This window comes from Littorina saxatilis, linkage group LG8 (assembly GCF_037325665.1).
Source record: "Littorina saxatilis isolate snail1 linkage group LG8, US_GU_Lsax_2.0, whole genome shotgun sequence".
Lineage (NCBI taxonomy): Eukaryota > Metazoa > Mollusca > Gastropoda > Littorinimorpha > Littorinidae > Littorina > Littorina saxatilis.
This window is the reverse complement of record NC_090252.1, coordinates 26,694,234-26,710,397: the sequence shown is the minus strand read 5'-3', so window position 1 is coordinate 26,710,397 and position 16,164 is coordinate 26,694,234. Positions and strand designations below refer to the sequence as shown.

Sequence of the window (16,164 nt, the reverse complement as noted above, 5' to 3'; positions counted from 1 at the left end):
GAATAAACTTTTCTGACATTCTTTATCACTACCGTCAACTAACTTATGCGGTTACAGTATATACACCCGCTTACTCATAAGCGACTTCATTTCCGAAAAACATGTAAACATTCCCTTTTCAACAATGGCTGACAACAGCGCACGCTTTTTAGCCAATTCACACATGACTCTCCCGGTCATTTCTCAAGTCAATATTTCCGAGCAAAATAATATCTCCGAGCAAAATATCAATTCAATAAATACCTGTAAACACAGCAGTTGAATCCAACGATTCAATACCGCGGCACGAGTCTAACCGACCTCCCAGCGCCCGGTGAGAAACTTTACCAACAGGAGACCCTTCTGTTCCCTTCAGTGGTCTGTAAAGTTCTGCTCGTGGAATGTCTATACAACGCCACCTCAGTCAATACTCTTCTCTGATTGGTTACATCTCACACGTGACAGTACTGCACTGCACGGACAATATTTCACCGTACGGTGCCTACTAAAAGTTCGTGGCCCATGAAATTGTGTACACCCGCGTCACATAACTCCAATATACATTATGTACAAATCCGTTTGTCACATATAATCTAAATTCTCTGTAAACACTTGCACAGTTTAATTGTCCTAAAAAGCCCCCATCAGAGCTGTATCTTGACAACTGGGAGTATGAATCAAGAACCTATACATCAGATCCAGCTGTCAACAAATTAGTTTTTAGTTTTGGCCAGAAAATCCTCAGTGTTAAAAGCAGTGTATTCCTGTGAAAACTGGGCAATGTTGTTTTAATAATTTAAAACGATACAGTGTACCACATGGAATAAAATTTTATCACGCTTTCAATCTGCTACTTTATATAAAAGGCAAGTTTTCTGGACCTAATGCATATTCATTTTTGACTGCATTTTTGTGTGCTTCTTTTATTCTTCCATTCTTCTGTTGTGAGGAGATGAAATGACATGTTAAAGTGTATACTTGAGCACATGTGTGTGACATGTTAGGGTGTGTACTTGAATACGTGTGTGTATGACGTGTTAAGGTGTGTACTTGAACATGTGTGTATGACATGTTAAGGTGTGTACTTGAACACGTGTGTGTATGACGTGTTAAGGTGTGTACTTGAACACGTGTGTGTATGACGTGTTAAGGTGTGTACTTGAACACATGTGTGTATGACGTGTTAAGGTGTGTACTTGAACACGTGTGTGTATGACGTGTTAAGGTGTGTACTTGAACACGTGTGTGAATGACGTGTTAAGGTGTGTACTTGAACACGTGTGTGTATGACGTGTTAAGGTGTGTACTTGAACACGTGTGTGTATGATGTGTTAAGGTGTGTACTTGAACACGTGTGTGTATGACGTGTTAAGGTGTGTACTTGAACACGTGTGTGTATGATGTGTTAAGGTGTGTACTTGAACACATGTGTGTATTACGTGTTAAGGTGTTTAAGTACACACCTTAACACGTCACACACACATGTGCTCAAGTATACACTTTAACATGTCATTTCACCTCAAGTGTTAAGGTGTGTACTTGAACACATTTGTGTACGACAAGTGAAGTTTTTGTACAAGAAAACATGTGTGTATGATGTGTTAAGGTGTGTAGTTGAACACGTGTGTACGTCAGGTGTTAAGGTGTGTAGTTAAACACATGTGACATGTTAAGATGTTTACTTGAACACACGTGTGTATGTCTGTAACAGCTGGAAGGACAGCTACAGAAGCTGACGTCTGTGACACTGGACTGGAAGCAGGCAAAGCATAGGGCGTTGCTCACCATCACCAGCTATGTCCTGGAAGAAACACACAGGGTCAGTGAAGCTGGCTGAAAGCATGTTTGTGCCAACTGCATGCTCCTTTTCTCTTTTTCTTGTCCTTTTTACATTTAGTCAAGTTTTGACTAAATGTTTTAACATAGAGGGGGGAATCGAGACGAGGGTCGTGGTGTATGTGTGTGTGTGTGTGTGTGTGTGTGTGTGTGTGTGTGTGTGTGTGTGTGTCTGTCTGTCTGTCTGTCTGTCTGTCTGTCTGTCTGTCTGTCTGTCTGTGTGTGTGTGTAGAGCGATTCAGACTAAACTACTGGGCCGATCTTTATGAAATTTGACATGAGAGTTCCTGGGTATGATATCCCCGGACCTTTTTTTCTTTTTTTCGATAAATACCTTTGATGACGTCATATCCGGCTTTTTGTAAAAGTTGAGGCGGCACTGTCACACCCTCATTTTTCAATCAAATTGATTGAAATTTTGGCAAAGCAATCTTCGACGAAGCCCGGGGTTTGGTATTGCATTTCAGCTTGGTGGCTTAAAAACTAATGAGTGAGTTTGGTCATTAAAAATCAGAAACTTGTAATTAAAATTATTTTTTTATTAAACGATCAAAAAACAATTTCATCTTATTCTTCGTCATTTTCTGATTCCAAAAACATATACATATGTTATATTTGGATTAAAAACAAGCTCTGAAAATTAAAAATATAAAAATTATGATCAAAATTAATTTTCCGAAATCGTTTTAAAAACTATTTCATCTTATTCCTTGTCGGTTCCTGATTCCAAAAACATATAGATATGATATGTTTGGATTAAAAACACGCTCAGAAAGTTAAAACGAAGATAGGTACAGTAAAGCGCGCTATGAAGCACAGCGCAATCGCTACCGCGCCAAACAGGCTCGTCACTTTCACTGCCTTTTGCACTAGCGGCGGACTACGTTCAGTTTCATTCTGTGAGTTTCACAGCTTGACTAAATGTAGTAATTTTGCCTTACGCGACTTGTTACATTTAGTCAAGTTTTGACTAAATGTTTTAACATAGACGGGGAATCTTGATGTAAGGCACTTGATGTAAGTAGGTCACACACGTGTAAATGTTGTACCCAGTCCTTGTTTTTGTTTCTGTTATTATTTTAGTTAGCAGGTCTAGTTGAGCACGTATTAAGTATCATGTACCCACTACTAGTCATTGTGCATTTTAGTTAATGGACTGATGATGTCATTTGTATGGAGTCGACGCACGTGCGAGCATATGTATGTGTGGGAGGGGGGGGGGCGCGGGAGATGGAAGCTTGCTGTATGTTATGTAATGTATATATTGTGTGTGATACGTGGAAATGTGATACTATTTATTTGCATGTATGATACAGGTACAAATGTGATAATTGTAGGCTTATACTAGTGATTGCTGTGTGTGATACATGAAATGTGATATGAATGCTGTTTTTATATGTTATACTCTTACTTTCTCCCAAGCGCAAGACAAATTCTTCTATGAAAATTGAAGCCAATAAAAGTTGAGTTGAGTTGAGTTGAGTTGAGTTGAATCGAGACGAGGGTCGTGATGTGTGTGTGTGTGTGTGTGTGTGTGTGTGTGTGTGTATACATCGATTCAGAGAAAACTACTGGACCGATCTTCATGAAATTTGACATGAGAGTTCCTGGGTATAATATCCCTGGACGTTTTTTTCATTTTTTTGATAAATGTCTGATGACGTCATATCCGGCTTTTTGTAAAAGTTGAGGCCGCACTGTCACGCCCTCATTTTTCTATCAAATGGATTAAAATTTTGGTCAAGCAATCTTTGACGAAGGCCGGACTATGGTATTGCATTTCAGCTTTGAGGGGTAAAAATTAATTAATGAGTTTGGTCATTAAAAATCTGAAAAATTGTAATTAAAATAATTTTTTTGTAAAACGTTTCAAAACTAATTTCATCTTATTCTCCATCATTTTCTGATTCCAAAAACATATAAATATGTTACATTTGGATTAAAAACCAGCTCTGAAACTTAAATATATGAAAATTATGATAAAAATTGAATGTCCGGAATCCCTTTAAAAACAACTTCTTCTTATTCCTTGTTGGTTCCTGGTTCCAAAAACATATAGATATGATATATGTGAATTAAAAACAAGCTCAGAAAGTTAAAAAGAACAGAGATACAGGAAAGCGTGCTATCCTGCTCAGCGCAACCACTACCGCGCTATTCTTGCTAGTCAATTTCACTGCCACGAGCGGTGGACTGACGATGCTACGAGTATACGGTCTTGGTGAGAGAATGCAGTGCGTTCAGTTTCATTCTGTGAGTACGACAGCTTGACTAAATGTTGTATTTTCGCCTTACGCGACTTGCACTTCTTGTTTTTATTCAGCCTGTGGCAGTATCAGTCAGCAGTGCCAAATGAGCAAGGTATCTATTTTAAATGGAAAAACAGTCCCAAAAATATGATGTAACAAAGTGAAGAAAACTTGACTAAATGACTGTCGTTTCTTAAGTTCCTCAAAATTCTGTTTCCAACTTGTATGTGCAGGTTCATGGTATGATGTTGGAATGAGACAATATGTTATAAAGCGTATGGTTATGATTTCAGTATTTGAAGAAGGATTTCTTCCGAGAGGATGTGCAGTCAGCGTGGCGACAACACTGGAGAGCTCTTTCAGTGGCCGTGGAGGGGCTGGTCGACACGCACACCAAGCAGTCAGCCCTGCCACTGCCCCCACCACTGCTGCGCTCTTTCACAGCAGTCACGCTGCAGCGATGTGCAGACGCAGAAAAGAGTGAAAGCAGCCTGCAACAAGAGCATCTCCAGCGTGTACAGCTAGTCCTTGACTCTCTCAGTCTCATCACTGGCAACAAAAAGGTGTGCTTTGCTATGTCCTTTGTCTTGGATCTATACCAACCACTGAACTATATCTTTCTTTCTCTATGCACTTTTACATAGAAATTGTCCCATGAAACTTCTTCACGCTATCTGTAACAAGAAAACAAGTCGCCTGAAGTGATATCAATACATTTAGTCAATCTGTGGGCCTTCAACTAAAACATCACTGAAAACCAGTCATCACTGAGACTACATGTAGTATGGCTTGGTTTGAGTAATAAAGTCAATTTTGTGTAAAAAAGGAGGATTGTGGTCAATGTTATGTAGGCTTTAAAACATGGTATGCCTTGCATAATAGATGAACAGCGCCCATAATAAAAAGGGGTATCTCTAGCATGTATCAGAAAATGTACAGATACACTTTTGTGACCAGTGTTTACAGTTTGCTGTGTGGTGTCTGTTAAGCCGGAAGGTGGCTGGCCGCTGGAAGAGGTGTGTTTCATCAGGTGTGTGTACCTCCAGCCAGTCACACTGCAGGCCTTGCTGACCCCTGACTTGACACATACAGTGTGGGCTGCACTGCTCTGCTGTCTGCACACCCGCCACTACAAGGCGGCACCTGGGCCACCACCACCTTCCCTTGGGGATACGCACAACTCCGTACAGACCTCGCACCTCGGCAAACTCAAGCGGCAGAGAAGTGGGAGTAGTGACTCTGTGCTGACAGGCGGCAAAGTGCGTAGAATGGACAACGCTACACCTGCCACGAGAAGCAAAGAGCACTTGTCAGCCCAGGCTGCAAATAATGATGGTGCTGCAGTAAGGAAATACTGGTGTGGCGGTGAGAAGAGCGGCGGTGTAAGAGAAGAGGATGACGTGGTGGAGACGATGACAGTGGTGCTTGCCTCCTGTCCCGTCCCTGTCTTCACGCGCCTCCTGCAGCAGGTCCTCTCCTTGCAGGTTGGTGCCCTCTCTCTAGTTCTCAGTTTAGTCACTCAACTAGTACCATTCTCTCTCTTTCTGTGTGTCTGCTGTGCCATTTTGTTTTTCACTCAGTTCTGGCAGCCGCCAAAGTTTTTTGCTTGCAGGGTGGTCCTGTTCCCTGCAATCCGTAAAGTGCTGAACGTTTGCACCACATATACATACAAACAATATCATCTATATGCATCTTGAAAGAAAAAATAGTATTATTCTAGAATAACAGCAGTGAAATACAATATTATTAGTTATCGTTAGATGTGGCTGTGATATCTACATTTATTCGTCACAACGTCGAGAAAGGTGGAAGAATCATATCAGATAGAGGTGTAGCTAAAATTTAAAAGAGATTTACAGAGAGGTTTTTGAGACGTTGTGACCGATAAATGTGGATTACTGGATATCACAGCCACATCTAACGATAGCAAATTTATTGCGTTTTGTATAGGACAATTTTATGCATCGTTTTAAAAATAAACAAGAGAATCTTTTCTTTTGGATTACCTGAAGGTCTCAGTCAACCAAGACCATCCTCTATACACATAGCAAAGCTGCCGTAAACCAATAATATAGAGGAAAGAGATCAGAATGTCGTCTTTTGATTTGGAACGTGACGCGTCTTAGAACTTTATTTCTGTCACAGTTTTTGGCAAACCGCTGCCGATTTCGCGTAATGGGCAGCGTTTTGCCGATTCCGCGAATTAGACAAATCCGTGAATTAGGCACGGCATACATTGTATATGGGCTGTTTTCAAAAAAGTAAGACTTTTGAGGCAGATGAATTTTTCAAAATGACTTTAATCAAAGCACCTTTCTTGTCAGCTAGAATGGTTAAGAAAACATAGAAGTATTCAAACACTAAATAGGCAGTCCTTGACTAAAACAAAAAGGGTAGACAAAATTAATGAAAATAAAATTAACGAGAAAAAATTTCACTGGTGTTACTTACTGTCTTTTGATTTTTTTTTCATCAGGTATAATTAGGTGATATCACATTGTTTTGCAGATTAATTGAAGAAACTGAAGATGATCTTCCGACTGATCAGGATTGAACATCTATTGCTGCTTAAAAATATCAGGTTTATGAGCATCAAAGGCACTTTGATGCTCATAAACCTGATATTTTTAAGCAGCAATAGATTGTTTGCTATTTTTGTTTGTTTTGGGGGTCATGGTAATCCAACAAGGGGCATGAAGAAGTGGGAACATTTTCACAATTATTTTGATGTGTATGCTTTGGACTTAACCCGTTCGCTGCCAGTAAACAATTAATTTAAGTGCATACCCAGTGCCAGGATATTTTGAGGTTGGAACGGTAATAATTTAAAAAAAATTCTAGCACACAAACTATTTAAGTTAGCTAAATACATGTTATATGGTTTTTTTAGGACAATGAATGAGGATTTTGAATCTGGATTCAAACTGCATCTACTGTGAATAGTATTGTTTCATTAGTTACCTGTTTGTTGTTTCTGCATTTTCTACCTGCGAGTCGGACTGCACAGCGTCTGCTTCCTGAAGTCGCTCGAGTAACTGCCGCATATCAACATCGTACTCACTGTCACAATCATCCTCGTGCTCTAAAGAATCATCTGATTGCAAATCAATATCAGAACTTGTTCCCTCATCTTCCATAATCAGCTGCAGAGCTTGTGAAGTGGTGTACGTTGTCTGTGTAGAACCACATGGCTGCTGTGGCGAAGCGTGCGACGCCATTGTAGATAAGCTCACATCGAGTCGCATTCAAATGACTAACTGACGACTACATTGTGAAAAAGGGAAACTGGATCACACGGGTTCACGATGGCTCAGGGGTAAGATAAACCACGCAAAAATAAATTCTTTGAAAATTGTTCGCTCTTTACGGAGGGCACCTAGGATGTTCTCAATCGGTGAGTGTTTAAATGAAAGGGTGTTTGTACTGTGTGTAAAAGCCTGACCGTATCTGTGATGGTTTACGGGAGGCTTACTGTGCCTTTAAACTGAACACCACATATCTGAGCAGGTTTTAAGGATAAATGTAAAAATCTTGTACTACAAAGGTAACAAAACTTGACATAGTAACACCAGTGACAGTTGGTAACACCAGTGACATATTGATATACATTTTTTTTTATTTCATTTTGATAACTTGACACAAAAGAACTTAATATGTGCACTTGCATTTTTCACATGCCCCATGGAGATTTGAAATAACCTTGCACTTCTCTTTTGTGTAAAATACACCGATAAAACCCGTCAAATGTCACTGGTGTTACCATTCCGTCACTGGGGTTACCCTAAGCATGGTAACCCCAGTGACGGTAACACCAGTGACAAACTGGATGTTAACAAATAATGACTGCTCCCCCAAACAGGCTAGATCCAAAGTTCTGACATCACATGAAAGTGGTTCATACATACCACTAACTGATACTATCAGTTTATCTTCTGTGTCTGTTTTATAGCAACTGTACCCAGTAACACATGTGACAGTATTTACAAACATATCCTTACCTGCTACCCTTCCAAAGACTTGTAAATGGTCCACAGCTTACAGTTTCAGCTTTCTCTGCATACATGTGATGGAGGGAAAAGGGAAGAAACTCACGGTGGTTTTGAGATGGAAGGTAAGGGGGGGGAATCATTGTTTTTCACCAAATTTGTGTTACACCAGTGACATAAAACTGAGGGACATGACTTTTTTCATATTTAATTTATTTTTTCCCTAATTATGTAGGCAATAAGCGTTAAATGCATTTTGACATATAAAGTTCATATCTGAATAAAATTGAAAATCATTTTTTTGATAGTCTGGAATTTTTTCCCTGAAATTTATGGACAGTCAAAATTGTGCAAGCTCTACCGGGGACAGGTATTTTTAGCCACACCCTCAATATTGTATGTACGAAAGTATAAAGCAAATATTGAAAAAAAAATCATATCCCAGTCCGTCTACAATGATTGGTCTTCACATTAAAACAGTTTACATGTACAAGGAGAAATACTGCTAACTTTAGTCGTAAGATTTGTTCTAAGTACCGGGACAAGAAAAGTCTTACTTTTTTGAAAACCGCCCTTACATGTATATACATGTACTTTCTTTGTAAGCTTTACTCGTTTCAGAGAGAGCAGGCAGGAAAATGAATGGATGTTGTGTGTGTTGTGATTACTGTGTAGTTGTTGACTGGCCATTGAGGCGTGTAGCAGCCATACTATGTATAAACTATAATGATACGTTGGTGGGCAGGTGGGCAGAGTAGCACAGTGCATATTGCTGAGGCAGAGAGTGATGCAGAGTGACACACTGACATGTATAATTATACAGGGTGACACAAAAAAAACAGAGCCCACCAAAAGTTTAATATTTTCTGAAATAATCAGCCGATTCTTTTATTTTTTCAGGTGAGCCAAGCTGAAATGATGTTCTAACAGCCCACCAAGTTTGAGCTTCAAGATGTCATGGACAACGGAGCATAAGACATTTATAGTCGAGGCCTATTTTCGGTCGAATTCTATCCAGACTGGTCAGCCGCAGATGTGGGATCGCTCTTACAGCTGCTGTTATTGCTGCCTTAAGATCAGGGATGGTCTGGGGGTTGTTGCCATATACCCTGTCCTTGAGGTACCCCCACAGATAAAAATCTGGGGGGTTCAAGTCCGGTGAATAGGGGGACCACTCTGGGTCACATCTGCGGCTGACCAGTCTGGATAGAATTCGACCGAAAATAGGCCTCGACTATAAATGTCTTATGCTCCGTTGTCCATGACATCTTGAAGCTCAAACTTGGTGGGCTGTTAGAACATCATTTCAGCTTGGCTCACCTGAAAAAATAAAAGAATCGGCTGATTATTTCAGAAAATATTAAACTTTTGGTGGGATAGATCTGTTTTTTTTGTGTCACCCTGTACATTACATGTGTGGCAGGTGGGCAGAGTAGCACAGTGCATATTGCTGTGGAAGAGAGTGATGCAGTGTGACACACTGACAATGGAACAGAGGACGCTGCTGGAGTCTCTTTCTATCACAGTAAGTGCCTCGCTCTTGTATATATCAAGACACTATTTCTGTCGCTGTCATGAAATTGGGTTTTCTGTCATCAACCCAGGCTGGATTCATTTGAGAGTACATGTATGTGATACATTTTTTTGTATGGACTTTTTGTGGGGCATAACAAAATGGTTTTTCACTCACCAAGGTACAAGCAAAAACTAGGTTACTTATTGTTTGTGTTCAGAAAAAAAATGGATTTAACAAAGCTATGATGTATATTGTCTCAGGTGATCAGGCATGGGAATTGGCAGGATCAAAAAGACTAAAATGGTCAGGGGCCAAGGTTCCCCCCAGCTACCCCTGAAAGAAATTGATGCAACAGGTGAAGTTATCCTGCATGGTATGGTGTTTCAGGTGTTGGAGCAGTTTGTGCAGGTGATGCAACAGGTGAACAGTTGTCCAGACCCCTTAACAGTGGAGCTAGGCCTTCCTGTCCTGCAGTGTCTGGCAGCCATGCTTACCAAGCACAAAGTGAGTTTACCACCTCTCTGTGCTCTCCCCCCCTCCCCTGAGCATGCAGAGCATAACAGTTTAGATATAAATTTATTTACCTTGAGGTAGAGATAGCAAGTGTTTGTGTATCCTTGACCCACTCTGACTGGCTGAACTCTACTTTATGTAAAGAGGGTTGTTTTTGGCAATGCATTTCTGTTACTGTCAAACTTGCCCTAGCGACCATCTCTTGATAAATAACACTTTCCCACAATGACCACCCCAAAGGATTCCTGATACATTTTTTTCCACCCCCCGCAGGTTGGGGGAAGAATTTACCCGATGCTCCCCAGCATGTCGTAAGAGGTGACTAACGGATTCTGTTTCTCCTTTTACCCTTGTTAAGTGTTTCTTGTATAGAATATATTCAATGTTTGTAAAGATTTTAGTCAAGCAGTATGTAAGAAATGTTAAGTCCTTTGTACTGGAAACTTGCATTCTCCCAGTAAGGTCATATATTGTACTACGTTGCAAGCCCCTGGAGCAATTTTTTTATTAGTGCTTTTGTGAACAAGAAACAATTAACAAGTGGCTCTATCCCATCTCCCCCCCTTTCCCCGTCGCGATATAACCTTCGTGGTTGAAAACGACGTTAAACACCAAATAAAGAAAGAAAGAACATTTTTTTCCATAGGATTCAACTTTCTATGCAACCGCTTGTCTTTAGGCGTAGCGATCTTTTGCTCTGCCTCACAAAAGTCTGTCTAACAACAACACACCAAACATCTTACATTGTAACAGTAAGATAGACGCAATGATAGCAAGATGTACATGTAAGTGCATGTTGTTCAATAATTTATTTGATTTGATTACCAGTTTTTAGGATAGGGAGTATTTTGTTTGATAATACTTTGCAAACTGCAGATTGAGGGTGCATAGCACTAACAGCAGACCGCAACACGGTGGCCTAGTGGAAAGGCGTCCACCCAGTGAGCGGGAGGTCGTGGGTTCGAACCCCGGCCGGGTCATACCTAAGACTTTAACATTGGCAATCTAGTCGCTGTCATGAAATTGGCGTCTGGCATTATGGGGTTAGTGCTAGGACTGGTTGGTCCGGTGTCAGAATAATGTGACTGGGTGAGACATGAAGCCTGTGCTGCGACTTCTGTCTTGTGTGTGGCGCACGTTAAATGTCAAAGCAGCACCGCCCTGATATCACCCTTCGTGGTGGACTGGGCGTTAAGCAAACAAACAAACAAAACTAACAGCAGGATGAACTGTGTGTTGTGTAGTTGCTGTCAAGCAAGGGCACAGCACTGTGCTTACTGTGTGTGTCACTGGTGCCGCTGCGACAACTTTCCTTGCCTGCCTTCCTGCGTCTGTTGCCGGGTGTGTGCAGTGTGCTGCATGCTGTCCTGGTCCACCACCCACACAGCACCGCGCGTCTGCTGGAGCACTGCCTCGCCATCGCCTCCTGTATCCTTTCCCTCACAACTCGCGTCATAGGCACACTCACAATCAAATAACGGGTATAATTAACAGCAAGAGCACTTCCATGGTAAGTAACTTTCTGCTTTGGGAGATTCGGTTAGAGAGGTCTTAGATTTAAGTGCTTTTCAGCTATGGGGGACAGAGTGTAAACAGTTATAAAGGCTCTACCTGCCAACTGATTTTTAAGTTGTTGAAAACCTTTTCCTTGTAACTTTCATGAGTTTCTTTGATTACCAACCTAATTAAATTACAATGTAATTACCTGTTTAATGCCTTGGAAAGCATCTGATTTGCAGCAATAGAGAAGCGGAACCCTGGAACTGTAAGATTTTAGAAAACGATATATATGTGACTGACCTTGACATAATAACAGCTGTGTTAAAAGAATGCGTTTGCCGTGGAGACCAAAAGCTACTGTTAGCAAACCCTGACTGCATCAAGTCCATGACGGACTGCTCTGAACTTGTAAGCAGGTGAGTTTGACAACACGGTCAGAAGATTTGATTAAGCTACAGGAAGTTGATATGAAAGTGCTACTTCCCCTTCTGCATGGGGCCTGTAAAAATACCAGAAAGGTCAGCTCTAAAGCTAGCAAAGTGTGATGTTACTACTGCACTTTGTAGCAGGTAAGATATGCAGATATTTAACTGTCTGTTACTTCATGTCAGTAAATGCTGCATTCTTTGTTTTTCTATGGCAGCGTAAAAAAACCCATGTTGAATGTCAAAAGGAGTTAACATTCCATTCCAGCAGTTCCACCAGTTTTACTGTGCTAACTCCACACAGTGAAGCAGTCACCATTTAAAACCTACACCAATGGCTCTCACACTACCATCAACTGCCCCATCATTTCTTTGTTGTTAATGTCTCAACCAAGAGACTTGAAGTATTCTTCAAGAATGTCTATCCGATTATTGCAATCCTGAAAAAGGTAATAAACACGCAAACAAAAAACAGACATCAAATGTGGGTGTCCATGCTTTTACAGAAGGCAAGCCGTACTTGCATCCTTCACCTACGGCTCTCGATGCCTAAGGCGCCCACAATTGTTTACACAACAGAAATCAAAGATCGCAACAAACTGAATGTCGGCTCAAAAAGTTACTGTTTACCTGCCTACCCCCAAAATTACAAGGTGTAATGAGCCCAGCCAAAAAGAGTATTCTGGTGGGAGAAAGTGTAATCAAGATTCCATTCGGCAATCATTTCGCACATTGTCACTTCTGCTCGGACAATTTCTCGCTCCAGTTTTGTTACTCAGACTTCGTGATAAAGAAACCAGTAATTTGAACATCTTTTGTCTTTTGGTTTCCATGAGCTCTCTTTACTGCATCCTTGTGATAATTTGTCCCGATGTGCTATGCACTGTTATATTTTCCACCGTGTGCACACGAAAAGTCACTGTGGCCAAGGGAACACAAGACATGCTTTGGTCCTTTTCATTAAGGTCCTAGGCATGGCCACGATTCCATTTAGCTGCCTTTGCATTTGTGTTGAATGGCTGTCTTCTTTTTCACAGCAATCCTTTTACCACCACTGTGACCAGCTTCCTCGTCAGACTCGTCCGTCTCATGGGGACTCAGATTTTCCACGCGTCGCTTCATTGTAATGCAAACGGCGTTGTCTATCTTGTATGTTGCTGAACAGACCCGATTTCGCGCAGGTGCAAACGCAAGCTCTGCGAGAGCAACAGTACAAATTGGATTTACATCGAGACGAGATGCGAAAAATCGTACTTTTGGTTTCTTAAAAATCTATTGTGGAAAGCGTGGTGGCGTAGTTTGGGTTAACAACCGTAGTAATTTACGCCCAAATCGTAAGGGTAGGCAGGTCTGAGTGGCCACAGTACCATTAGGTCTCATCGTGTTCTCATAACTGAACTGACAGCTAGTGCATAGGAAACCAGTCCATACGCAAAGTGCCACATGTGAACTTCGACCCTGGTATTTGTTCAGCACTTTCATCTATTGACCCTGCGTTTCAGTTTACTGCGAGGCAGTGTGCAGCTATTTGTGGAAGTACAGTACAACGAATGCCACTCGTTTTAACATAAAAGTGGTATATTTTTAGGATTATTTATGCAAGAACTTTTCCCTTCCTGCACCATTAGTAGATTCAGACCACAGGGCATGGAGTTTATGTAAAATGTACTGCCGCTTGGCAATATGTCCCTTTACAACAGAGAAGATCTATGCAGTGGACTAGAATGTGACGAACTGCTTCGACATTTTTTGAGAGACCTCGACATCAGAGAGAGAGAAATACACACACATGTACCGTACTTTCGGGTCATAAGGCGCGACTTTTTTCCTCGAGTTTGACCCCTGCGTCTTGTATAACGAAGCGCCTACCTAATCCGTGTATGAAATACAAAAAAAATCAAAGAGACCGCCTGAGTACCAGTCAAACAACTTGTGATAATGCATGTTTCAGCTACTAGGTACTACCCTGGCCAAGTTTCCTCTCAAGACATCAAAGAGACCGCCCCATAGGTTAAACTCGGTCACTGACCCCGGTGCAGGAAATGTTTCCTCTCTCAGATCTATGACAGGGGAACCACCTCTCATAGCAAAAACTGGGTCATTGACCCCTGGGAAGAAGGTCAGTGTCTAAAACAAGGCAACCCAGCTATCACAATGGACCTGCCTTTGATCTCGCCGCACACACAGAGCACACATATTTCCACTCTCTATTCTTCCTTTGATGTGCGGCTTATTTTCATTCTTCGACCGTTTGTTACCGGTATACTTTTTAAATTTTGGTGCGCCCTATCGGCCCCCTGCACCCAATGGGTGACTGGATTACAATTTTGTTTAAAAAGAAGGGGGTGCGCCTTATGCGCTGTAGCGCCTTGTAACCCGGAAAATACGGTACACACTCGAATCAGGAAATTCCCTCTTTAAAATCATTGGCGCCTAAGTCACCTACAGTCCTCGAATCTTAAAGTTCTTAGCCCATAACGGTGAAGGTTAAGTTACATGTTTAACTGGATACAGAGTGGCAACATTCTAGTTATCCAGATGCTATGTTGTGGTGTTTTTGTTTGGTGATACCTGAAGTCTTTAAGACAGAGTTGCAGAAAGCTGTTGTACTGTGCTGGACATGACATCCCCCTGATTTCTGAAAGGCCATGTAAGCGTAGGTTCCTAAATGCGAGAGGCCGCTACCTCGTAATAGAGAGAAAGAGCGGAGAGAGAGCTAGTTGGCGGTCCAGGATAAATGGTCAATGGTTCAAGCAAACACCTTGGTGTAGTGGTTAGTGTTTCCAACTTTGAATCTGTCAGTCCGAGTTCAAATCTCACATGAATATTCTATTTATTTATTCTATTTTATTTGTTTAGAACTCAATTGCACAATATTAACCGGCACGGTTGGTTTAGTGGTAAGGCGTCCGCCCCGTGATCGGGAAGTCGTGGGTTCGAACCCCGGCCGGGTCATACCTAAGACTTTAAAATTGGCAATCTAGTGGCTGCTCCGCCTGGCGTCTGGCATTATGGGGTTAGTCAGGGTTCGTACAGTTTTTTTGTTCTAAAATTCAAGGACTTTTCAAGGACTTTCAAGACCTTCTGAAGAGAAAATCAAGCACCCTCTTACCTTCAAAGCTCGCAATGAAACACTCGCTAGTTATTATACCCTCACCCGCACGCCGATTTAAATCATTGGATGTTCAAAAACTAATGATAAGCACCAAGCTTACCTTCAGTTTTTCAAGTCATCAAGTTTCTGGTGAATTTCTTTCTCAAGAGATGCCACTTCGTCCTTCTTGGTTTTTGCATTTTTGAGTCACTTGAGAAAAAGTGACTCTATGTAATCGGTCAGTGTTAGTCTGTCCGGCCGGCCGTCCGGCCGTAGACACCACCTTAACGTTGGACTTTTCTCGGAAACTATCAAAGCGATCGGGCTCATATTTTGTTTAGTCGTGACCTCCAATGACCTCTACACTTTAACGATGGTTTCGTTGACCTTTTTCAAGGTCACAGGTCAGCGTCAAAGGAAAAATTAGACATTTTATATCTTTGACAAAGTTCATCGGATGTGATTGAAACTTTGTAGGATTATTCTTTACATCAAAGTATTTACATCTGTAGCCTTTTACGAACGTTATCAGAAAAACAAGGGAGATAACTAGCCTTTTCTGTTCGGCAACACACAACTTAACGTTGGGCTTTTCTCGGAAACTATAAAAGTGACCGGGCTCAAATTTTATGTGAACGTGACTCATTGTGTTGTGAATAGCAATTTCTTCCTGTCCATCTGATGCCTCATATAATATTCAGAACTGCGAAAGTGACTCGATCGAGCGTTTGCTCTTCTTGTTCCTCAAAGCATTTGACTTTGCTATGAAGCTGAAGTTCTGCGTGTGTTCAGCCTTTTCTGCAAAAGCATCTGCGCTTTTGAGCAGGTCAGCAGCACAATCTTCGATCTTTCTTTTCTTTGCTTGGAGAGTCTGAATCTCATCCATGTCAGCCTTTCTGTTTTGCACATGTGTCTCGTTCTTCTTCTTCTCTTTCTCTGCCTCCAAGTACTCAGAGTACCTTTGCCGAGCACTAGCAGCATTGTAGAGTAGCTTTTTAGACATCACTTTCTCAGCTCCACCTACGTTTGCAATGTGGTCTGTCACATGCCTCTGTGCCACAAGGGT

The 16,164-nt window shown here is 41.4% G+C and overlaps 1 protein-coding gene across 1 annotated transcript in view; it reads left to right on the top strand.

Annotated features, from left to right (window-relative positions):
- Positions 1 to 16,164, top strand: part of LOC138973170 (unhealthy ribosome biogenesis protein 2 homolog) — a 65,135-nt gene that overhangs the window by 46,480 nt on the left and 2,491 nt on the right. Inside the window, exons 21-27 of the mRNA XM_070345856.1 lie at positions 1,691 to 1,798; positions 4,358 to 4,627; positions 5,054 to 5,548; positions 9,474 to 9,575; positions 9,954 to 10,070; positions 11,324 to 11,507; positions 11,896 to 11,995. Coding sequence (XP_070201957.1) covers positions 1,691 to 1,798; positions 4,358 to 4,627; positions 5,054 to 5,548; positions 9,474 to 9,575; positions 9,954 to 10,070; positions 11,324 to 11,507; positions 11,896 to 11,995 — 1,376 coding nt within the window. The remainder of the gene's footprint in view (positions 1 to 1,690; positions 1,799 to 4,357; positions 4,628 to 5,053; positions 5,549 to 9,473; positions 9,576 to 9,953; positions 10,071 to 11,323; positions 11,508 to 11,895; positions 11,996 to 16,164) is intronic.